Consider the following 25,709-nt stretch of genomic DNA (forward strand, 5'->3'; position numbering starts at 1 on the left):
TGAAACCAATTAAATTGCAAACTATTCGTGTATTTACCCTAGTTAGTAGGACTGGTGTAAATGGAACTTTCACTAATAATAACATATTTAAGTACAGTTCTTATGAATGGAAAAAGATTACACCTCACTTTCATTAGCTCTCACATTTAGTGTGGCATTATAGGCAAAGAAAAATTTGCAGCTATGTCGGGTCAAATTACCTCATGACATCCCAAGGCACTTTGCAGCTAAATAGTATTTTTGAACAAAGCAGTGTTATTGAATTGGAAACACTACAACAGGCAATTTATGCATTGTCCTATTAGCAGCAAGATAATACTAACTAACTTTGATTTTGGCCACAAGATAAATATTAGCGAGGATACCCCAAGAGAACTCTGCTCTTTTATAAATGACGGCATGTGATTATATCCATTAGAAATGAACGAATTAGTTCTCTATTTAACATCTAAACCAAAAGATGGTAATTTTGTTGTATCTAGCTTCATCACAGAACAATGCAATCATTTGTTAATTTGTCAGTAAACCCACTTGCTAAGATTTTAATCAGACGTGCCTAATCCATGTCAATACTTTACTTGGTACTTTATGCAATGAGTTAGACCTAAATTAAATCCACTTAATCACATCAAGATAATAACTTGGAGATACAAGAAACTGGTGGAAATTTGATCAAGAAACAGACTGCTGGAGTATCTCAGATAGTCAGCCAGCGTCTTTGGAGGGAATAGTCAGGTGATGTTTCGGGTCATCAGACTGGAGAAACTTGCAGATGCTGGACGCATGAGTAAAAACCAAAGTGGAGGAACTCAGCAAGTGAGGCAGCGACTGGTGGGAATGGACAGAGGATGTTTCAGGTTGGAATCGTTCTTCAGACTTGAGAAGTCTGCTTTTGCTAAAGATTAATAGCATTGTAAAAATTAATGAGATTATGATCAAATTGTATTTTATGGCAACATTCTCAAATTATCTCTTATTTGGATCAAACTTGAAAATGTAGAAGAGAAGACCTTGCTTGATGCAAGGTACTACTGAAGTTGATGCAAGATACCACTGAGGTTTTGTTGAACCATGACTATAACACTCTTGGGAATTTTTGAAATTGAGTTCAGATTAAAATAGATGATATTACAACATTTGGACTTCTAAGTGTTAGCAGTCTAATATTGACGCCATTATGTTCATATTTTGTATCAGTGTGACATTATTGACATGCTCTTGGAAGCGCTATAACAATTGTAAGCTTATACGATCCAGGCCTCTTTTTAAGATTTTGATTCCCATCTTCATGGATGTTGGTGTCCTTCCAGTGTCTCTCATTTAGTAAAATGATGCCACTTGTGAGCTTTAAGTCAAGCTCAACTATTGGCTTACCTTTTCAGAATTGTCATTGTAAAATGGAATCTCAGTCTCTTCATTCTTCCACCAACTCTGGTGTGCTGAGGATATTAGTAACCACTCCCCTCTGACCTGTCTGAATCTAGTCCAAACTATAAATAACAAATGGAAACTTGGAACCTTTCAGCCTGTGAAGTGGTTTCTCTCTCATGTTTTCATTTAGTACCAAAACCATGACTAATTATTTTTTAAATTCAAGGTCCCACTTCACTCAAATATGGTAGTTTCTATATTTAGTTCTGCTTGATCATTTAGTGTCTGCCTTGATGTGCACTGAAAATAAATCTAGGTCACCCAGATTCCCATACCAACTAAAAATCAAATGTTACATCATTTAAGGATTTTATATATAAAAATGAAATGAATGTTGTGGTTAGAGCCACGATTTCCCTGTTCTGAAATCAGAAATGGAAAGTAGTTTTAACTGAAATTCAAAAGTTTGGGCACAAAATGCTGGAGTAACTGTGGTTGATGTTTCGGGTCGAGACCCTTCTTCACACTTCACATCAATCTGAAGAAAGGTCTCGACCCGAAACGTCACCTGTTCCTTGTCTATAGAGATGCTGCCTGTCCCGCTGAGTTACTCCAGCATTTTGTATCTAACTTTGATTTAAACCATCATCTGCAGTTCTTTCCAACCAATAGTTTGGGACTGTGGTGCAGGAAGAGGAACATACAGTGCCTTCCATAATGCGACAAAGACCCATCGTTTATTTATTTGCCTCTGTACTACAAAATTTGAAAAAAAATCACATGTGGTTAGAGTGCACATTGTCAGATTTTATTAAGGCCATTTGTATACATTTTGGTTTCACCATGTAGAAATTACAGCTGTGATTATACATAGTCTCCCCCCCATTTCAGGGCACCATAATGTTTGGGACACATGGCTTCACAGGCGTTTGTAATTGCTCAGATGTGTTTAATTGCCTCCTTAATGCAGGTATGAGAGAGCTATCAGCACCTAGTCTTTCCATCACCTTTGGAAACCTTTATTGCTGTTTATCAACATGAGGACCAAAGTTGTGCCAATGAAAGTCAAAGAAGCCATTATGAGACTGAGAAACAAACATAAAACTGTTAGAGACATCACCAATACCTTAGGCTTACCAAAATCAACTGTTTGGAACATCATTAAGAAGAAAGAGAGCACTGGTGAGCTTACGAATCACAAAGAGACTGGCAGGCCAAGGAAGACCTCCACAGCTGATGACAGAAGAATTCTCTCTATAATAAAGAAAAATCCCCAAACACCTGTCCAACAGATCAGAAACACTCTTCAGGTGTGGATTTGTCAATGTTCACTGTCCGCAGAAGACTTCATGAACAGAAATACAGAGGCTACACTGCAAGATGCAAACCACTTGGTTAGCCACAAAAATAGGATGGCCGGGTTACAGTTTGCCAAGAAGTACTTAAAAGAGCAACCGCAGTTCTGGAAAAAGGCCCTGTGGACAGATGAGATGAAGATTAACTTACAGTGATGGCAAGAGCAAAGTCTAGAGGAGAGAAAGAACTGCCCAAGATCCAAAGCATACCACTTCATCTGTGAAACACGGTGGTGGGGGTGTTATGGCCTGGGCATGCATGGCTGCTGAAGGTAGTGGCTAAAAGCTAAAGAATTGTCGATTATTAAGTCGCCAAGTCAATCACCTGATCTGAACTCAATTGAGCATGCCTTTTATATGCTGAAGAGAAAACTTAAGGGGACTGGCTCCCAAAACAAGCATAAGCTAAAGATGCCTATAATATAGGTCTGGCAGAGCATCACCAGAGAAGCCAACCAGCAACTGGTGATGTTCATGAATCACAAACTTCAAGCAGTCATTGCATGCAAAGGATATGCAACAAAATACTAAACATGATTACTTTCATTTACATGACATTGCTGTGTCCCGAAATTTATGGTGCCCTGAAATGGGGGGGGGAGGGGGGGAGACTATGTATAAACAGCTGTAATTTATACATGATGAAACCCAAATGTATAAAAATCGCCTTTATTAAAATCTGACAATGTGCACTTTAACCACATGTGATTTTTTTTTCTATTACAAATCTCAAATTGTGGAGCACAGAGACAAATAAATAAATGATGGGTCTTTGTCCCAAACATTATGGATGGCACTGTATATTGGTGTGTGGTCAATGGATAACTTCAATTTTCAGTTCCATTTGTGACTGGTGTAATATTTCTTACATGGAATTAATAAGGCGTTATCAATTTACAGAGCAACTGTTGAATATAAGAGCAATAAAAGCCACACACCAATTAGCAACTGTATTTCTGTACTGCCAATCTTTTCCCTCAGTGCCACTGTTCTATAGTTTATCCTTCACTTTACCCACTCACTATACATTGAATCATTACCGATGAGAAATCTATTGATCTCTTGAACTTGTTCAGTACTGAGCCTCTCGACCCTCTTGACGGAAGAACAACGATTCGTTCATTTTGGAGAGTTTTCTCCTGATTACCAACCGTTTATTTTGAGACTATGATCCCTCGTTCTTGAACTCTTCGCCAACCACCCCCACCCCCCTCCTCCTCCTCCCCCTCAAACGTGACCACAGGAACCATCTGGTAAAGCCCAATAAGAGTCATGTACGTTTCAATTAGACTACCTGTCATTAGCCCAACATTTAAAGGGCATCTTTGCTTGCACTGGACAATGAATGACAATTACTAAAGTGTCATTGGCGTACCGAACAAAATATCACAATGGTTTCTATTTTATAAGCAAGGTGAGATTCACCTACAAGTTTTTATAAACCCATCGGCCTCCTGTGTTTTAGTGGTTCCGGTTTCAGCTGCCGTCTTTTTAATGATTTGCTGTTCGGCTCCTTGTCTGCCAGTCATCACAGTCCTGTGATGCGTTTTGCAAGGTTGAGGACCCAGGAATCGCTGGGTGGTCACCGGGAGGGAGCACACGTGGGATGGCAAGAATATATGCCGTGCGCGCACTCTCACCTTCACAGGGTAGCAGTTGCACGGGCAGGAATGGAAGAGAGTCATTCTTTGCCTACTTTTCCGGGCCACACAACACAGAAACAGGCCCTTCGGCCCAACGCGTCCATGCTGGCCACAGCTTATCAGGTTTACTTTTGAGTCGTGTTGGCAGTTTAGATTCCCGTGTCCATTTCTCACCTCCAAATGTAGTTTTCACGGGTTCATAGTTCTATTTCTTCCATGCTTCAGTAAGAGAGGAGAGTATTTAACATGTTTTCCGCGGCCTTCCCTTTCATGGTTTTCAAATCATCAATGACTTTGCGGGTAACTTTGAGGACGCTTCTGTGGTCCGTTATGTAATTGTTAACTCGACGCAGATGTCACTGGGATCTAGACATCACTGATCTAACAATCCTGCTCGTCAAGATGTACATTTGGAAGTTTTCATTTACAGGACGCCAGCTGGTAAGGCCAGCAAACATCGCCCATTCTCAATTGCCTCTGCCACAGTGATGCCGTGTCGCCGCATTGCACATTTGCTATATGAGGGAACATTTGGAGCAGTTTTCAAAGAAGAATAGCGCTTTGTTTATCTGAGACCACATACCACCCGCTGTAGGTATAAGAACATTCTTCCAATAGAGCTATAGTTTGAAGTCGGTGATGATATAGTTAAACTAAGCTGGAGTACAGTACAATACCTTGTTTTCTAAACTATCTGTTTCTTTTAAAAACATTTGAAGCAATCGACTCAACCAAATGAGTTTTAATGTGTAAACATGCGCCACCAGCTCGATATGGAAGTTGCCAAGTTTCATTTAATGTGTTTGTGCTATATCGTTCAGTAATGATACTTTAATTTTGTTTGAACATACTCCACGTACATCGGAATAAATATACAGAAACGTTTAATTATACAGCGTTCAAAATATAGGAATGGATTAGTCAGTCATGTCCTGATCTTCCCTTTTCTTACACTGCCATATAATTGGTTTTAGTTCCTATTACGAGTGCATGTCCTAGTCTTTGTCCTCATTCGGTGGAGTAGCAAGGGATTTCATTACATTAATTACAACATGGATTGAAGATGGAGAGATGTTTACAGTAAGCTTGTATTTCACCGGTTTTCACAGCATGATTGCCATCCTCAAAAGAAGGTGAGAGATCTGAAGGAACAATCCCGCCCGCTTGTGTCCTGACCCCGTTTCCTTGGCAATGTGTGAGACTGTGATTGATGCACTGGGTTTATATCAATCCTTCCAGCCAAATGTGAATAAGCAAAATGAGCAGAGGCGTCAGAAAACACCACTGCCCTTCCACCTAGCTCATAGTTGGAAGGATGATTAGAAATGGCCTGATCAGTTTTCGAAACATGAAGGTGTAATGTAATCGTGCTGGTACAAGCCAAAGAGAATCACCTCCACCCTCCCAGATCTCAGCGCGCCTCCAAATCTGGCCTCGTGTGTATTCCTAATCTTAATCTCCGCCGTCGGCATCAATAGTGCAACTGCAAAAGGCACACACTCTGGAACTCTCGCGTCTCCTTTTGAAGCTTCCCTTAAAATTAAACTCTGGCCAAGATTTTTGATAATCTTCCTTCCTTGTGGCAACCTCTAAACTTTTAAAATAATTCCGTCTGAGGAAGGAGACCGTACGTTTAAGAACCATTTTGACAGGTACAGGGATAGGATAGATTTAGAGGGATTATCACGAGCCGAAAGCAGGTAGATGGGACCAGTGGAGATGGGGCATGTTGGCCAGCGTGGGCAAATTAGGCCGAACGTTCTGTTCCCACACACTCTGTGACTCTAACCAAGTCGTCGCCCGTCCATTCCCTCCGCAGATGCTGTCTTACCCGCTGTTACTCCAGCACATTTTGCATTACACAAGATCCCAGCATCTGCACTTCCTTGTGTTGGTCCTTGAATAATTCTTCCATTGGGCTAGCTAGGGCAGTGTTAAAGGTGATGGATGAATGCATTATTAGTTGAGATCACTACCGATGGGGCCATCGCAGACTGTGTGCCCAGGCCCTTGATTTCAAGCCGTTGAGTTCTACGTTTCTTTGAGTTGGAAACTCGGCTTTAACTCGTGCCCTAAATAGATCTGTGTCTGTACATCTGCAGTCCCACAGCAAATTCAGTTTTAACCGATTGATATATTTTACAGAATTATCTTACAGGAAATATGTAGGAGCCTGGTAATTTAGACAATATGAAATGTCACTAATTGTAATCCACGATGTGCATAAATCTGTAATCAGATTACAGATTCTGGAAAAAAATTGGGATTCGCAGAATACAGCCATAAAATATAACAGGTCCCGCGGCCCCTTGAGATATTTTTTACCGATTAGAGCAACAAACATCTGCCTTGAGTTTTCTCAACGTGCAAACTTATTTGGTATCAACGCAGATGTAACGCTTCCCATGAATCGGCGTAATCGCAGAGAATTGAACCACCGGAGGGGGAGGAGAGGCTCGACTTGCTTATAGGATTCGAGTAGTGATGAGGGGAAATGTCCTTGAGTGAAGCCGGTGATTCCATCGTCAATCCAGCTCGCCCCGACACCAAAACGCTGCAGTTACGGACAGCTGACATTACGACAATCTTGGAAATACTCAACAGTTCCAATAGCATCTCGTGTTAATGTTTTAGGACCGAGATCTTTTATCAGAAGGATCTGACCGAAAGAACACTGACTTGAAACGCGAACCCCGATTCTCTCTTCACGGACGCTGCCTGACCCGCTGTGTATTTTTTTTATAGCATTTTCTGTTCTTACAAACACGTTCTTTTTCAGAAACTTTGAATACATGGTTTACACAGTTGCTTGATTTAAGTGTTTAAGAAGGAACTGCAGATGCTGGAAAATCGAAGGTACACAAAAATGCTGGAGAAACTCAACGGGTGCAGCAACATCTAGGGAGCGAAGGAAATAGGCAACGTTTCCTATAGGAAACGTTGCCTATTTCCTTCACTCCATAGATGCTGCTGCACCCGTTGAGTTTCTCCAGCATTTTTATGTACCTGCTTGATTTAAGTGATTGAAGTTGGCGTTGTAATTGAACCATTTAGTGGAAGCTCTCTAACCGGACAACATGATGTAACACTTGTAAAACAAGGTTCTGGATGGGAGGCTACTCGGGCCTGCTAGATTGATTGACTGAACTCAAACTAATTGCTGCGGCGGACCTTAAAATGCTACTATCCCACAATTCCTTTAAAATGTTATTTGAGCAACGCGGGGAATTCAGAGGCTGTATTTGGGGAGTTGTAAGCAGTTGCTTTAGACGATGATCTATATCTGGGACGGCATCGCTTTATGAAAGGTTGTAGACACAGGGCACTGTAGACACTGGAATCTTGAGCAAAATACCAAGTACTGGAGGAACTCAGCGGGTCAGGCAGCATCTGTGTAGGGAATGGCAGGTGACGTTTCGAGCCGAGACCCTTCTTCAGACTCACGTGACTACAGGACAAAGGTCCGGAAATATGGCACACGTCTTTAAATCTAAGCATTATTAAATCTTTGCATTATATGTTCCAAGCATAATTAATGTCTGGATTAGAGGCATTGTCTATAAGGGTAGGATAATTTTTTCTCGAGTATCGGATGTTGAGGAAAGACATTATAGAGTTATCTCAAACCATGAAATGCATAGATAAGGTAGACAATCAGAACTCCCCCCCCCCCCCCCCCCCCCCCCCCCCCCCCCCCAGGGTGGAAATGTCAAGGACCATAGGGCAAAGAGTTACGGTCAGAGGAGGAAAGTTCAAGGGTGGGGTAAGTTTTGTACACAGTGGTGCGTGCCTGGGGGTGGTGTTGAAGGGGCTTTTAGATAGGCACGGGAAATGGAGAAATATAGACCTAATGCAGGCAAAGGAGACTTTTTAAAACACTTGGCATAATGGTCGACATTATGCGCCCTATACTGTTCTGCGCTCTGTGTAAATGCGATGCATTCCTTGTGCAAGCAATGAGCGGAGTATTACGGCATAGTGGACAACAAGACGCTTTTTGGGCGGATTCTGGAGGGACGACAGATCAGAAGCTTCGTCGAGGCACCTGGCACTGTTGGAAATTCACTCGGCCGCTTGGAGTCACCGGGGAGACGGCTATTCGTGCTGTCAATTTGCCAATCGAACGGGAATCCATAAATGCAATCTGGCTCTTCCAACGGGCGAAATAATGAAACAGACAGACACTCCCACCGCTCGGGAGCCCGGTCTGGGTGAGTGACGGGTGCAGATATGGGACTTACCAGACGAGTTGGTGAATAGCAGCCTCTTGGAGCTGTGTTCTATTTCTATATAAGAGGCTTACATAGAGGCTACGCCAGATGTAGCGACTGGGCTTTCAGCCGCTCTGGGTCACCGCGAAAGCAAGCCGCGCGTTTGTTTATGTTGACAGTTTACAGTTAAAACAAGGCAATTCTGCCCGCAGAACAAGTAAGTTATTCAGTACTTTCATCCGCCTGCTGCCGAAGCTGAATTGTACGGCGGTCAGAAGTTTGGACAGTTGCGTTACGCTTGGATGCATTGAGAAACGTCTTTTAAATCTTCGCAGCGAGGGTATATCTCATGGCGAAGGCCAGATTCGCTTATGAGTATTCCGAAGCGGAGGATAAGAGCATAAGACTCGGGTTCTTTCTCATGGTCGCCGGTATTATTTCCTTGTTCATCCTTGGATTTTGCTGGTTAAATCCCACGCTAAACAACATGCAGTGCAAGGCTGCGAACTGCACTGTTGTGTCGTTGCGGCAGATCGGGGAGATGTCTGAGTGCACTTTTACATGTGGGGCAGATTGTAAAGGGACATCGCTCTATCCTTGCATCCAGATCTTCGTCAACAATTCCCAATCGAACAGCAGAGCTCTGCTCCATTACGACGAGCAGCAACTACTTCTAAATCCCAAGGTAAAGTGTCTTGTTGCCGTGACATAGTAAACGGTTATGAAATAAACCATTCACATTGTAGTTACAGACATTTTATGAAGTGGTCTGTAAGTTTCATTAAGTATAATTTCTTTATCTTTAAATGCATTTATTATACTTTGAAATAATACAGTGAGTTCTAGGCGATTCAAATTAAAAACCTTGAAAAACTTACTGGAAATTAATCAAATATAATAACCGTAATTACAAACTACGGCTGTAACTTTGGAAAATAGCAATCTGGATGTGTGTTACCATGTCTTCGAGGTAGCATTCTGATTTTTGAATCAAGTGTTGCGTTTAAGACTGCGGGCAAGCAGGAACCAGCACATTGATGGGGTCATAAAGAAAGCACATCAACGCCTCTACTACCCTGGAAGCATGTGGACAAATACTCTCTTCAACGTCTACAGGTGTACAGTGGAGAGCATATTGAGTGGTTGCAACTCCAGGAACAAGGAAGATTGCAAAAAAGCTGGCGAACGCTGCTGCCCAGTCCATCACAGTACTGCCCTCTCCACCGTCAAAGGCATCTATAGTAGTCACTGCCTCAAGAAGGCAGTCAACATCATCAGAGACCTATATCACCCTGGCATAACTCTTATTTCACTCAAGCCTTGCAATGAAGGTACAGGTGCCTGAAATCTATAACATCCAGGTTCAGGACCAGCTTCTTCCCAACAACCATCAGGCTATTAAACACTACAATCCGGGGGGGGGGGGGGGGGGGGGGGGGGGGGGGGGGCATTATTTTTGCCTTTGCACTGTTACTGTTCATTTGTTTTTGTTATATACAGAACTTTTTTTCATTATTGTGTTTACAGAGTCCCATGGTTACATATCTGTTGTGCTGCTGGAAGTAAGAAGTTCAACGTTCTGTTTCAGGAGATAATAGACAATAGGTGCAGGAGTAGGCCATTCTGCCCTTCGTGCCAGCACCGCCATTCAATGTGATCATGGCTGATCATCCCCAATCAGTACCCCGTTCCTGCCTGCTCCCCATATCCCCATGACTCCACTATCTTTAAGAGACCTATCTAGTTCTCTCTTAAAGGTATCCAGGGAACCGCCCTCCACCGCCCTCTGAGACAGAGAATTCCACAGACTCACAACTTTCTGTGTGAAAAAGTGTTTCCTCATCTCTGTTCTAAATGGCTTACCCCTTATTTTTAAACTGTGGCCCCTGGTTATGGTCTCCCCAAACATCCGGAACATGTTTCCTGCCTCTAGCATGTCCAAACCCTTAATTATCTTATATGTTCAAATAAGATCCCTTTTCATCCTTCTAAATTCCAAAGTATACAAGCCCAGCCGCTCCATTCTCTCAGCATATGACAGTCCCGCCATCCGGGGAATTAACCTTGTGAACCTTCGCTGCACTCCCTCAATAGCAAGAATGTCCTTCCTCAAATTTGGGAACCAAAACTGCACACTAGGGCCCTGTACAACTGCAGAAGGACCTATTTGCTCCTATACTCAACTCCTGTTGTTATGAAGGCCAACATGCCATTCGCTTTCTTCATTGCCTGCTGTACCTGCATGCTTACTTAAATTGACTGATGAACAAGGACCCCCTGATCCCGTCATACTTCCCCTTTTCCCAACTTGACACCATTTAGATAATAATCTGCCTTCCTGTTTTTGCTACCAAAGTGGATAATCTCACATTTATCCGCATTAAACTGCATCTGCCAAGCATCTGCCCACAAACCATCTTGCCCATATGACAACAAATCATCTTGACTCTTGCCTCTTAATCGTAGACATGAGGGACAAAGTTAAAGATTCTGTCTAAGAAGGAACTGCATATGCTGGTTTATACCAAAGATAGACACAGGTTGCTGGAGTAACTCAATTGGTCAGGCAGCGTCTCTGGAGAAAAGGAATCGCTGACGTTTTGGTTCGAGACCCTTCTTCAGACTGAGCGTCAGGTGAGAGGGAAACTAGAGATATGAAAAGGTACAGAATAAATGAATGAAAGGTATGAAGAAACAAATCAAAGCCAGCACCAATGATCAAGGAAAGGCAGAGCCCACAATGACCCATTGTTGGCTGTGGAATAGATGATAATGAATGGATACAAATAGTGAAACTAAGCAGAACGACAGTGAAACCCGTAGAACGACTAGGGTAGGGCAGGTACAGAGAGAGAGGGAATGCAAGGGTTTCCTGAAATTAGAGAAATTAATTTTCACACCACAGGGTTGTAAGTCGTCCATGCAAAATATGAGTTGCTGTTCCTCTAATTTGCATTTGGCCTTACACTGACAGTGGAGGAGACTGAGGACAGAAAGGTCAGTATGGAAATGGGAGAGGGAGTTAGTGATCGGCAACTACGAGATTGCATAGGACTGGGCTAAATAGTTCTGCAAAATGATCACACAGTCTGCACTTGGTCTCGCCCTCAGAATCTCAAAATCTCAATTAATAAATATCAAAGAAATTTGTCGTAACGTTCTTTCCCGCATACATTGAAAGCATTCAAGGAAGAGGAAATTAAGAACGAAATGCACGAGAATGAAAAGAGGAAATTAAACAAAAAAGGAATCAAGATCATTAATAAAACCAAATAAATAATCAATAAAGTTTTGCAATTACACTAGATCATCAGAGTGATGATGGTGATAATTAACTTACAGCAAAACATCATGGAAACAGATTCCCTCGTCAATTACTGATTATGCATCTTCTGCATTACAAATTGACTTTTTTGGTGAAAATGGACATCAACATTACTTGTGATTCTGAATAGCATAATTCAAATTTAAGCCTCCCTTTGGACTTAAGTTTGGACTTCTATGAACAGCAGCTGTTCCAGCAATCAATATTTAGAACAAGTATCTGGGATTAGAAAAGTTTGAGGTAATGCAGGGCTTTAAATTTTTTCCATAGTTTGTATAATTACATGACTAGACATAACTAGGGTTATGACCCTGAAGTACTGGGTCATTGTTGAAAGTACTGCCTTTTGGATAGGATATTTGTCCAAGGTCTTCGACTGCTTCCTGTGGTTTATTGGGGTGTTATTACCCAAAGTCATGACTTGCTGAAGTGCTGACCAATATCCACAGAAAACAACTGGTTAATCACGCAGTAGGTGCTTGTACAGCCCCTCACAATGATCAATTTTACATCATCTAACTTTACACCATCTGTTCCTGCATTTTAGAATAATTGTAATGTGTTTTGCACCTTGGTGCATTTGGGCTGTAGTGTGATTCTTTAAATTAGATAAAATAAACAAATTACAGTAACTACTGTTGTAGAATTTGTGTAGCTTTGCAAATTTCTCCGTTACTTGTAAATGAAGTCAACTCATTTAAAACATTCAGTTCACCAGAAGTTAACTTACACAAAGCTACTTGGTGGAGATGGGCAGTGGATAGGCAGCAGATGAAGTTAACATTTTGTTTTTGTTCATGTAATCTTGCTAATTGTCCTCATGTCATTGTCTTAGTGATGGATATACTCCTCTGAATAATAATTTACACAATACACAATGAAGGGAGGAAAACCAAGTAAGCATGTCCTATAGCATAAGTGTGTACAGGTAGTTTAGATACTACTTTGGCATCGGGCTTGGTTTCTTGGTTGAGTGCTTATCCTAGTGTTATAGTAGACAAAAATGCTGGAGGAACTCAGTGGGTGAGGCAGCATCTATGGAGCGAAGGAAATAGGCAATGTTTCGGGATGATTTCCTTCGCTCCACAGATGCTGCCTCACCCGCTGAGTTTCACCAGCATCTTAGTCTACCTTCGATTTTCCAGCATCTGCAGTTCCTTCTTAAACACTAGTGTTATAGTACTTTGTTTTTACAGTAATAAATTATGTTATAGTTACTGGAAGTCTCATTGCATTTTAACTGGATCTGATGAAATGACCGGTCTGTATTAACTCACTGATAAGCATCTTAGCTGCCAGCATCACTACCATCAGATGGCATTATCCATTAACTCATATCTTTCAAGTTTTATTTTATTGGTACGTAAGTTTGATGAGTGGAGTACAGTATTCTGATATATGAAATTCAGTTCAAAAGCTAGCTTCACTTGGCCAGTAGATATTTTATATGGATGGAGGGCTTTATCTGTGATTAGTGATTTAAAAACACTAAAAATATTACAGCGCAACTATTTAACAATTGGTGACAAAGCAGCCTAACATGATTTAATTCTCACTTGATGCGTATACACGTACACTCTTTCCTCTTTTATCTCTTCCTTCTCCCTCCGTTACTTTTTCTCTTTTCTTTTTTCCATCCCGCCATCCTTTCTCTCCCTCTGTCATCCTGCCTCGCAAGTGAAGGAATTTGTATGTTTAATCACACAAAATATATGCAAGCCAAGAAAACTAATTTTGCTGACCCTTACCTATCTGACGTGGCTAGTAAGGAAGCACCAGTCACTCTGTCTTCTACCAGTATCCAGCTCTTGGTCAGAGGCCTGGTGTTATCAAAAACAAGGGAAGCTCTAATACCAGCACATCCCATTTCATTCATTTAACTTGTACGTTCAGGAAACTTAAAGAGTTGAAATGTCAATTATTATTCCGCTAATTACGTTATCGTGAGAAGAAAGGCCACAATACACTTTCAAATTATAAATGAATTTTACCAAGAATTAGATAAGAAAAGATTAGTAGAGGTTAGAATGTGAGTAATGTTATGAATTAACAGTTTTTTCTGCTGAAATACAGGTAGATATCAACGTTGTTTTATATGCAGAATTGGGGCCCATGATATAAAGTTCCTTAAAAGGTGCTTCATCCATCTGAGTTATTTACCGTGCCCTAGATCAAAATAAAGAGCATTGAGAAAGGAATCAGAGCAGCTTTTGAAGGAGATATTAAGGTTCTGTACAGGATATTTGCTAATAAATAAAGGCACGGATTAGAGGGAATTAGAATATAGCAGCGGGGATAAGGATATAATCATAAGGTAGAAGGTTATAATCATAAGATAGAAAAAAAACAATTTGTACAATTCCCTTCATAAACTCTGCATATTCCATTACAGTCCATGAAATGCTTCATGAATGAAACTACATGTGCAATGCAGGAAATGTAACAATCAAACTGTGTATAGCATTGATAATCCGTATCTAGTGAATGAATTAGGAATGGTACTTGTCTTCAGTGAGTCTACATAATTTTCTGTAGAAGACATAGTGTAAGTCCAGGAGATTTTATGTTCTACTCATGAAGCAACAGATATAATGACCATAGGTTTCCTGGCAGTGGTGAGACATTGCCCAGATCACTCGCCGATTACTTAACTCTGCACTTGAACAGATACCCCTGTGAGAACATTCCTGAGAAGCGAAAACTAGGAAAATCCCAATCTGGACCTGCACATGCCATTCTGGGACACCATAAACCATCCTCGCAATCTTAACTGTGTGTAAGAAGGAACTGCAGATGCTGGATCATAACGAAGAAAGACACAATGTGCTGGAGTAACTCAGCAGGTCACGCAGCATCTCTGGAGAAAAAGTATGGGTGATGTTTCGGATTGGACCCCTTCTTCAGAAAGGACAAAATACACGTTCAAATTATAAATGCATTCTGCCAAGAAATAGGTTAGAAAAGATTAGTAGGGGTTAGAAAGGAGTCGGGAGCTGCGGACTCCGGCTGCGGGAGCCGGCTGATCGGGAGGTCCGGGCCGCTGAGGAGGAGGATGTTCACCATCGGGGATCGGCGTCGGCGTTCCACCAGCCCGGCGTGAGGGCCTGAACATCGGGCCACCCGGGGCGGCGACTGCGGGTGCTCGGAAGGCCCCGACCACGGATGAACATCTGGGAAGATCGGAGGGGAGGCTGGCTGGACAATGGTGCCTTCCTCACCTTGGTGCCACTGTGTTGTGTTGTGTCGTGGACTTTCTGTGTTTGTGCTTTTTTTTTAATTCTATTTTTTTTTTTAATATGTTTTAATATTTATTATTTATTTATTTTTATGATACTGACTGTAAAGGGAAATTCATTTTGTTGTCTCTAATTGAGACAATGACAATAAATTTGAATACAATACAATACAATACAAAAAGTGAGTATAGTTATGTATTAACTCTGAAGAAAGTTTCCGATCCGAAACATCACTCATCCTTTTTCTCCAGAGATGGTGCCTGAGGCGTTGAGGTACTCCAGCACTTTGTGTCTATCTTCTCACATCCTTAACGGCTGGCCAAATTATTCAAAATCTAGTAAACATTAAACAAACTATTACATATTTTTATTCACTGGTATGCTACATGAAAAAATTCCTTTTGATTACTCCCTCTAATTCCACCAATAGGACTTCCCAGGAGCCAAAGTGACAGATATATTTTGTAACTGTTATGACTATGCACAGCTGCTCCTTCCCCGTTTCATTTCTCTCCTGGTGATGTTTAACATTGCATTCTCCTCTGCCGCTGTACTCTCTAACTTTAAGGCATTGCTCTAATCTGGTTCCATTTTGATCTCTCCCAATGAGTGGTTGCACCTAATTTGCTCTCAATTGTTTCAATGATACTTTATTGTCACCGCGGTACAGTGAGATGCTTTGTTTTGCCTACAACCCAGTTATATCATACAGCTGACCTCACCACCGCTGCATTTCTGTTGCCGACAAGGTTACAAGCTCATCGAACTGTTTTATCTTCTGCTCGCAGTGGTGACCTGGGCCTGCCGCCGCTCGTGACCACAGGCGGCCCCCTCTGCCAGGTCCCCCTTTATTCTCGGTGGCTCCCCACCAGGTAGCTCTCGGCGCTGCGGGTCCCCTCCTCATTCTTGGTGGCGCGGGTCCCCCTGGGAGCCATCGGTGAGTGTCAGTGCATTGGCAAGGCCTGAGGCTAAGTTTACAACATCCACTTCATGGAAGCTTGTTCAATTTCTTTATAATTAGTGTTTTGCTTCAAAGTTTGCTTCCTATTGTTCAACGGAGTTTTTAATTAAGTGCAAGTTGCTTCCCCTTGTGAAAGCAACATCGTAAAATATTTCTACCGCTGAATGGTCTTGTTCATGTTAACCTACCTGCACGTCAGAGAAAATGGGCAAGAAACAAACTTTTGGAAGAACCATGATCAGGAGCTCCTGTAGAGAGAAATGGATAGACTACGTTTCGAGTTGGGATCCTTCTTCATTCTGATAGAGGAATGGGAAGAAATCTGGAGTAGAGATAGGGGAGGGAGAGATAGGGGTGGGGAAAACCTGGCCAGTGATAGGTGGATACAGATGAGGTGGGGGGGGGGGGGGGGGGGGGGGGGGGTGTAGGGTGATTGGCAGATTAATGGAGAGCGGTGAAAAGGAGACAAAAGTGTGTCAGGAAGGAAGAGGTGGTGTTAAATGTAAAGCTGGAGGGAAGGATAAGTGTGGAAGGGGACGGGGGAAGGGGGGAAGAAAAAGAATATAGGAGTGATGTGATGTAGAGAAGGGTGAAAGATGAGATGAAGGAAGAGGGGCTGGGAACTGGGTGAACTGCGGTTGTGGGGGAAATATGTGTGCACCAGGAGGGGAGGAGGTAAGATGGGGGAAGAAGTTTTAATTGGAGAATTCAATGTTCATACCACTGGGTTGTAAGCTACGCAAGCAAATGTAAGGCGCTGTTCTTCCAGTTTGTGTCTGGTAGTAGAATTGCATATCATACTCAAAATAAGAGGCAATGGGGGGTGTGCATTGGGGGCAGTCTACTCTGCCATTCAATCATGGCTGATCTATCTTTCCTTCCCAACCCCATTCACCTGCCTTCTCCCCATAACCTCTGACACATTTACTAATCAAGAATCTATCAAACTCCAACTTTAGAAAATCAACTGACGGCCTCCCCAGCCATCTATGGCAATGAATTTCACAGATTCACCACCCTCTGAGTAAAGAAATTCCTTCTAACTTCCTTTCTAAAGGCATGTCCTTTTATTCTGAGGCTTTGGTGTCTGGTCCTAGACTGTCCCACTAGTGAGAACTCCTGGGATGCAGTCCATCTGGTCCAGGTGACCTATCCATCTTCAGATCTTTCAGATTTCCAGTCTGGATGTCTAAAGTCTAAAGATATGCTTTATATAGTCCAGCCCAAAGTTATGGTATTGTGGAAATGAGGTATTAGCTCTTTTGTGCATCTGATTGTTCTCTGATCACTCAGTTGCTTAAAGCTATCCATTTAATATTTAATTACCAACCTGATCTCCCGGTTGCTGGATACTTTAATTCTCCTTCCCATTCCTACACAGACCTTTCTGCCCTCAGTCTCCTCCATTGTCAGAGTGAGGCTAAACGCAAATTGGAGGAACAGCATCTCATATTTTGCTTGGGGAGCTTGCAGCCCAGTGGTATGAATATTGATTTCTCTTACTTCAGGTAGCCCCGGCATTCCCTCTCTCGATCCCTCCCCCACCCAAGTTGCACCAGCTTTTCATTTTCACCCTACAAACAGCTTACAATATCCTGTATCCTTTATCATCCTTTCTTTTTTGCCATATCTTTCATTCATTGTTCTTTATCTCTCCACATCGCAGTCTATATCTCTCGTTTCCCTTATCCCTAACCACTGACGAAGGGTCTCGACCCGAAACGTCACCCATTCCTTCTCTCCAGGGATACTGCCTGTCCTGCTGAGTTACTCCAGCTTTTTGTGTGTATCTTCCATTTAATATTTCTTCTGTATTAAAACATTCCAAGAGCGCTTGTTTTAATTGTTTTTAATACCCTGCTAAATCCACACTACTGACAGTTTCATTCATAAGCATCTTGCTTTACTGAATTTGTAACACTGAGTGTGCTTCTCTTCTAGAATGAAATGGTTTGAATTTGAAACCTTTTAATAAAAATGTTAAGCTGCATATTTTAATCTTAATATATTAAACGTGCAGATGGGACTTTTGTAACATGTCCAGAAAATGTAAAATTGATGGAGAGAAGATGACCTACATTATTTGCAAATCTCCACAGATGGTCATGAAGGGATATGATTATTAAATGATGTTGTTCAATTCAAAGGGCCTCCCCATCCACAGAAGCCTAAGAGTACGGAGAATATTTTCTCCAGGCTGTCAACAATAATAATACAGTGGGATCCTGAAGAACAAAGTAATTATTTTTCTTGATTTTCTCCTAACGGTGCTGATTCATTTTAAGGTTTCCATGGTCACGAACAGGCCTGCCTAATTGCAGAATTAATTTGTGATTGTAGGCAAGAGTGTGCAACTGGGTTATTCAACCAAACCAAACCAGTTGGCGCTCAGTCCTCACTATGCCGGCTTTCCAGCAAAGATAATCGGATAGCATTGATACTGCAGATTTTGCTTCATTTTCAATGCCCTTTCTCCTTTCATCCCAGATAAGATGAATCAGTTCAGATCAACAGTCAAATCCTTTTTTCCGGTCTGTGTGGTTAAGTGCCAGACCACATGCATTGCATTTAACCAGGAGCAAGTATTTCTTGGTTTTAAGATTTTAATTCAGCTTAACAATAAAAAAAACAACAGCAGATCCCTTAACATCTGCTATTTGACGCTTCAGAAGAAAAGTACAGATAGAAAAATGCTTGATAAGTAATTTAAAAAAAAATTGCGTAGGAAGGAACTGCAGATGCTGGTTTACACCGAAGATAGACACAAAATGCTGGAGTAACTCAGCAGGTCAGGCAGCATCTCTGGAGAAAAGGAATAGGTGATGTTTTGCGTCAAGATCCTGCTTCAGACTGTGTGTCTGGGGAGAAGGAAACTAGATGTATGAAAAGTTATGTTATTTTTAAAAAAAAATTAGCGTTCTGTGGATTCAGTAGATTTTTATGTTTAAGGTCTCAATATTTATCAGTATGCTGAGAAATGTTCACGTAATGCTCTGGTCATGCCATTATATATCACAGCAGTGATCTATTATTGATATACGCAATGCTTTTGGTGCCATGGAAAGCCTTTATAATGCCTTTGTCTGGAAGACAGCACAACCACCTAATGCCTACTGTTAGTTCCCAAAGAGTGTCCTCCATGATCTTCCACACACCTGCTGGTAAACTGAAGTGTGGTCAAAATAAGTGTCTAAGAATACAAATTGATATGCAAAGTCTAAATTCAATGTTAGATGACAAATTTGGAATCTGGTTGTTGTTGGCACTGTGCTTAATCTGCCATTGCTACAGAAGCCTGGTAAATTCATGTGGTTTTCCAATAGGTGAATGAAAGAGTTGTTTGCAAAGCAGAAATTCAATGTTGTTGCTTGGTTTCTGCAGGTTGCCGGTAAGGCAGACTGCGTTATGTGTTAGTATAAGGATACAAGTGTGCTATTTAGCTCCTTAAGGCAATTCACTATGCAGTGAAATCGTGGCCGTGACAAAGACCCTCACAGTTTGAGAACAGCTCTGCCCAAGGCCATACAAAGTTGCAGAGTTGTAGATGTAGCCCAGTCCATCACACAGACCAGGTTTCCCACCTTTGACTCCTGCAAAAACAGCAAACATAATCAAAGTCTTGTCCCACCCAGGTCATTCCTTCTTCTCCCTTCTCCCGTCTGACAGAAGGTACAGAAGCTTGAAAACACGCACCACCAGACATAAGAACAGCTTGTTCCCCACTGTTATCAAGCTTCTGAATGTTCCTTTTCTAAGCTATGGTACTGTCCGATTCACCTCTACCCAATTGCTGATTTTGTCTATGCAACTGATGCACTACAATGCTGAGCACTATATCCTGCACTCCGTAACTCCCCCTTTATTCTGTCTCTTTTACTTTAATATAACTTGATTGCATTTATGCAGATCTGATTGGATTGCATGCAAAACAAAGTTTTTCACTGTACCTCGGCACATGTGACAATAATAAATCTAAACCTAAAATCTAAGATCTGCCATGATCACTTTGAACGGTGGATCATACTCAACAGGTAAAATGGCTTGCGTTATTTTCTATTATTCTATGTTTCTCATTGGATTTTCCTACAGCATGATTTTGACACCGAGAACTCTTTCTTCCACTGACTTATCTCCTGATGCTTTGTTCCCTCATTTTTATATTAACCTGTTGATTTCTGAAGTTGGGAGCTGATAAATGATTCATTTGTTGTTATGCGTATAAGTGAACTACATTATTATTTTTATGTTGACCTTTTGTTGCAAGATGAACGCTTTGGTCCACCGACTGAGGAGGCGTGAGTGGAGCCGTACGTGTGCGACAGATTACATCTTGGAGCATAGTCATAGAGTCATACAGTGTGGAAACAGGCTCTTCAGCCCAACCTGCCCACATCGACCAACATGTCCCATCTACACTCGTCCCACCTGCCTGCTTTTGGCCCATATCCCTCTAAACCTGTCCTATCCATGTACCTCTCTAATTGTTTCTTAAACTTTCCAATAGTATGATCAACAAAATACTGGATACTAATTAGATGTGAAGCATAGCTTCGGCAATTGGCATTTGGTTCATTCTGTGATATTCCCACCATTCTGTAGAAACACACTGGTGACCATGTTCCATATAAACTCATTTTAATTGCTCCTTATAAACTCACTGAGGCTCCCACTGCTATGTCCTCATAAACATATCGCAGGCCCCATTCTCATGCTCCTTTTAAACTCCATGGATATTGACTCCTGTGCTTTTTTTAAACTCACCTGGTGAACTGAAAATGGAGCCTCATCCACTTACAGCTTAGTGGTATGAATATTGATTTCTCTAACCTCAAGTAACCCTGGCATTCCCTCTCTCTCTATCCCTCCCCAACCCAAGCCAAGCCAGCTTCTCATTTTCTTCCAACAGCTAACAATGGCCTGTCCACTTTATCATCGTCACTTTTTTGCATATTTTTCATTCATCGTTCATTATTTCTCTACATCATCGTCTATATCTCTTGTTTCCTTTGTCCCTGACTAGCCTGAAGAAGGGTCTCAACCCAAAACGTTACGCGTTCCTTCATTCCAGAGATGCTGCCTATCCCGCTGAGTTCATTCAGTTTTTGTGTCCCTCGACGGAAAAAAATGATTACGCAGCAGAGCGAGACTAACAAAAAGGAAGTAAAAGTGTGTTAGTTTATTAATAACAATCAATAATCCAGCATTATCTGGGTTTTGCCGACTGCTAGTTTTTTTTGGGAACCCTCTTCATTTCACATGCAAGCTCAATGTGATAAAATACAATTTATTTTTTACAGTGTTCCTATATCCCCCCTTGTGAGAGAGACAATCAGAAAAACTCTGAAAATGTGATGAGTTGGCATGATTATTGGAAGGAAGAGATTGGCGCTCAGACCTTTATTTGCTATATTAATCGTCAGCGAAGGTAAGATGACATTGACAGATTTATTTAGAGCAAACTCAGAAATCTGCAGATGCTTGAAACCTGAATAAAAACAGAACCCGCTGGAAACACTCAACAGGTTAGGCAGCATCAGCTTTCTGGAGCACTGCCCTGCTGAGTTCCTCCAGTATTTTGTATTTTAGTCACTAAGATTTTAAGGAGTGCTTTAATGGAGTTAACTTTTAATCTTCATGATAAGTGTAAATTAAACTGTGATTTTAATTTGAAAAAAAGACTATTTCAGGAAGTAAACTGTTTTGTACAGTTCGTTTTAACCGACTGGGGACTCAAGTTATCTTACGCAGTTTCTTTTATATTATTAATTGATAAAAATTGCCATCTAGCTTTTTCACTGCCAAGGTGGGAGCTAATGCAAGATTACATCAATGCCTGCAGCTAAAACAATATTTGAGCAGAAAACGTAATTAATTCTGACTAATTTAGTCTGATTTCCACAAGTGGAGGAATTGAAAATGGCCACCAGCTGTCTTGATATTAAGCAATAAAATGACTAAAAACTCACTGCATCAGTCTGGAATTTGGGCGAAAAATCTTTATTAGTAACCTGCAGCCCTTTTTTTAACCCCTACCCCTACTGTAATCTGTAACAAATATAATGATACACAGATCACAATTTAAATGGGAATGTTTTTGTTCATCGCTTGATTGTTCAGGATTATTTCTCAGGTACGTGGATAGTTCCGTAATTAATCTTTGTTTTAATTTGAAAGAGTTAATCCTAATGCAATATGCGCTGAATGTTGTGTAACAGTTTCTTAAAAGAACTCTGGACCATTGTCATGAAGTTTTGAGAGAATAGCTTGCATTTTTAACCACACAATTTAAACACATTTATCCCATCATGCTTAAAGATGAAATGATTTATGGAAATAAAACAAAAGGACTGAAATATTCAGCAGGTCAGCCAGCTTCAGTGAAAGATAAATAGTGTTTTAGGCTGATGATTGTTATTCAATCTGAAACTTTAATTGAGTCTATCGCTCTCTGCCTCTCTCTCCCTCTACAGATGCCGCTTTACCTGCTGAGTATTTATAGCAGTATCCATTTTTATTATGGGATTCCAGCATCCACAGTATCGTGCAGCTGAAGTAATTAGCAAAGGATATTGTGGTGCTTCGTTAGGAATATATCATTTGTATTTAATTAAAAGTAATTAAATGGAATTGTTTTTAACAAATTCACAGAAGAGGAGGAATCCCAACTGGCAATTCCCCCTTTCACCATTTCAGCATGCAGACATTACATATTTGATGATGCCTTAACTGGCTTCAGCCACTGGGAGTTTTACAAAATGGCAGCCATCACCAGGGAACGAGCCTCTATTACCAACCATATGCAAAAAAAAAAAATACTTGAGGAACACAAGGAGGCAAGCAGCATCTGTAGATGAAATAGGATGGTCAATGCTTCAGGTTGAGACCCTACATCCGGACAGAGAGTGCAATGCAAAGATAATCAGTATTTACGAGGATATTGAGTCAAGTGCCTGAGATATAGAGTGAGGTTGAGCAGGCTAAGACTTCATTTCCTGGAGCACAGGAGGATGAAGGGTCATCTTATAGAGGTGTACAAAATCATGAGAGGAATAGATTGGGTAAACGCAGGACACAGTTTTAAGGTGAGGAGGGAAAGATTTAATAGCAACCTGAGGGGTGACTTTTCAACACAAAGGGTAGTGGATGTATGGAACGAGTTGCTGGAGGAGGTAGTTGAGGCAGGTACTATTGCAATGTGTAAAAGGCACTTGGATAGGTGCATGGATTCGGTAGGTTTAGAGAGATATGGGCCAAATGCAGGCAGGTGGGACTAGTGTAGATGGGGTATGTTGGTTGGCGTGGGGCAAGTTGGGTGGAAGAGCCTGTTTCTGCGCTGTATGACTATGACTACTAAGAAGTGTGAGGGAGGGGTGAGGCAGGAGCTGGTAGATGATAGGTGGAATGAGTTGAGGTGGTCAATGATGGACAGATGGAGCTAGGTGAGAGAGACGAAAGAAGGAATTTAAAGACAGAGGCTGATGGGTGATTGGTGCAATCACGCAAGGTAAGGATGAAATTTTAACTCCTCTTCCCATTCCCACACCAATCTGACTATCCTTGGCCTTCTCCACTGCCATGGTGTCCAATGCAAACTGGCAAGCATGACACCTCAGATTCCAACAGGATAGCCAACAACTCAGTTGTATGAATATTGAATTCCCCAATTTCAGTTAACCTCCATCCCCTGTGTTCTTTTCCCACCCCCACCAGTCCAGCCAGGTTTTATCGCCCCCAACCATTTCTTAGAGCATCCTTGGAACTTAGAACATAAATTCAAGTTCCTCAGAACTTAAAATATATTTTGTCCTTGAATAACTGACTATAGAGGCTAAATTGTTGATAAGTTCACAAGTTATAGGAGCAGAATTAGGCCATTCAGCCCATCGATTCAACTATACTTCCATTCAATCATAGTGATCAATCTTTCCCTTTCAACCCCATTCTCTTGCCTTCTCCCCATGACTCTTTGACACCCTTACTAATAAGAATCTTTCAATCTCCACCTTATAAATATCCATGAAGTTGGCCTCCACCGCTTTCTGTGGCAATTAATTCCACAGATTCACCACCCTCTGAATAAAGAAATTCCTCCTCATCTCCATTCTAAAGGTGTGTCCTTTAGGCAGAATCCCTTAATTTAAACACACAACCAGTCTGCCAAATGTGCGGCAATTTGCCTCTCTAATATTTTAAGTATTGAAGCTTGATTCTTTAATCACATAGTGGGCTGTTCAACTAAAGCTTTGTGCCATTTTGCAGACCTGATGACGTTCTGCTGAAGAGGACCCGTGATGAGAACGTTCTGTTGCACTGCGTGCTCTGGCCCCTGCTCACTCTGCTGGTTGGGGTTCTAATCGTGCTTCTGACTGTTTGTGGTAAGAGCCTTGCTATTCGAGCAGAAGCCTTGCAGAAAATGAAGTACTCCTAGTGAGGTGTGAAGTGACAATCAGGCAGCATGCCCATGATGACACGATCAATGTTGCATTCAAAGGCAAACCTGGAATGAGGAAGACCTGAAATGATCCTAATCCCAAGAAACGATTTACAAAGTTTCCTGTGATTTGAGCCGCTGGGAAGACTAAAGAATTGATGATTATAAATGCTCGCAAATTGGCATAATGATTCCATGGCGTTATTGCAAATGAAATCAGCCGTTCTAATAGTTTTTAACTGTTTCTTTTCAGTTTAATTTCCATGCAAGTATCGGGTTTCCCAGAATATATTGTTAGTTAACTGCAATCCCATCTTGTGAACCTTCATTCAATTAATGCTCCCAGAATCTTTACTACTGCTACATTTTAAAAAAAACTGTACTTTGTAAATATGTAAAAAGTTGTTCATGTTTGTGAAGTTATAATGTGATGAAATATTGGATTTTGGGCAGAATTGGCTTTTTATATAATAAAGGTTAAATAATAGAACTCCATTTTTACCTCTGAAGTACTTCATAGAATAACACGGTGATAAAGCTATTGAGGAGATAATTGAGCCCAGTGTGATCATGCCGGCTCTTTGATAGGACTGTGAAATTATGCTATTCCCTGCTCTTTCTTCACAGTTCTGGAAGTGTCTTTATTTTCTAAAATTGTTCATTAGTGCTTTTGAACGTTGCTCTTGAAACTCTTTCTCACCTTTTTACATAGAGAATTATAACTTACTGCAGCATTTTATGTCCTTATGTTGCCTCTGGTATTTTTGATTTTATTGTCATGCAACTGCATATATATATATATAACTGGATATATGGCTAATGAGATGTTATGGTAGATTTTGTTTAGATTAATGATTGGTCAGAGAAGATAATGGTTTTAGACATTAAACTTTAAAGATACAGTGTGGAAACAGGCCCTTTGACCCACCAAGTCCTCACTGTCCAGCGATCACCCCATACACTAGCACTATCCTACACACTAGAGACAATTTACAATTTTCAGAAGCCAATTAACCTGCAAACCTATGCGTCTTTGGAGTGAGGAAGAAAATTGAGCACCCAGAGAAACCCCACATGGTGACAGGGAGAACATGCAAACTCCATACAGACAGCACCCATAGTCCGGATCGAACCTGGGTCCCTGGCGCTGTAAGGCAGCAACTCTACCACTGCACC

The 25,709-nt window shown here is 41.3% G+C and overlaps 1 protein-coding gene across 1 annotated transcript; it reads left to right on the top strand.

Moving 5' to 3' along the window:
* The first annotated feature begins 8,231 nt into the window (after positions 1-8,231).
* On the top strand, positions 8,232-25,018 carry LOC129706429 (calcium-activated potassium channel subunit beta-4-like). Its single transcript, XM_055650732.1, has 3 exons — positions 8,232-9,265; positions 21,400-21,527; positions 24,362-25,018. Exons 1-3 carry the CDS (start codon positions 8,930-8,932, stop codon positions 24,528-24,530), a joined length of 633 nt encoding a protein of 210 aa, XP_055506707.1. The 5' UTR covers positions 8,232-8,929; the 3' UTR covers positions 24,531-25,018.
* The last annotated feature ends 691 nt before the right edge of the window (positions 25,019-25,709 follow it).

The sequence above is a fragment of the Leucoraja erinacea genome, chromosome 19, assembly GCF_028641065.1.
Source record: "Leucoraja erinacea ecotype New England chromosome 19, Leri_hhj_1, whole genome shotgun sequence".
NCBI classification, from domain to species: domain Eukaryota; kingdom Metazoa; phylum Chordata; class Chondrichthyes; order Rajiformes; family Rajidae; genus Leucoraja; species Leucoraja erinaceus.

What these genes read in the sequence shown, in the direction of transcription:
- LOC129706429 (XM_055650732.1), top strand. Translation starts at nt 8,930, where the DNA reads ATGGCGAAGGCCAGATTCGCTTATGAGTATTCCGAAGCGGAGGATAAG. An exon ending in AACTACTTCTAAATCCCAAG is followed by an intron (nt 9,266 to 21,399) that starts GTAAAGTGTCTT and finishes TATTTTTTACAG; the next exon opens with TGTTCCTATATCCCCCCTTG. An exon ending in TATATTAATCGTCAGCGAAG is followed by an intron (nt 21,528 to 24,361) that starts GTAAGATGACAT and finishes GCCATTTTGCAG; the next exon opens with ACCTGATGACGTTCTGCTGA.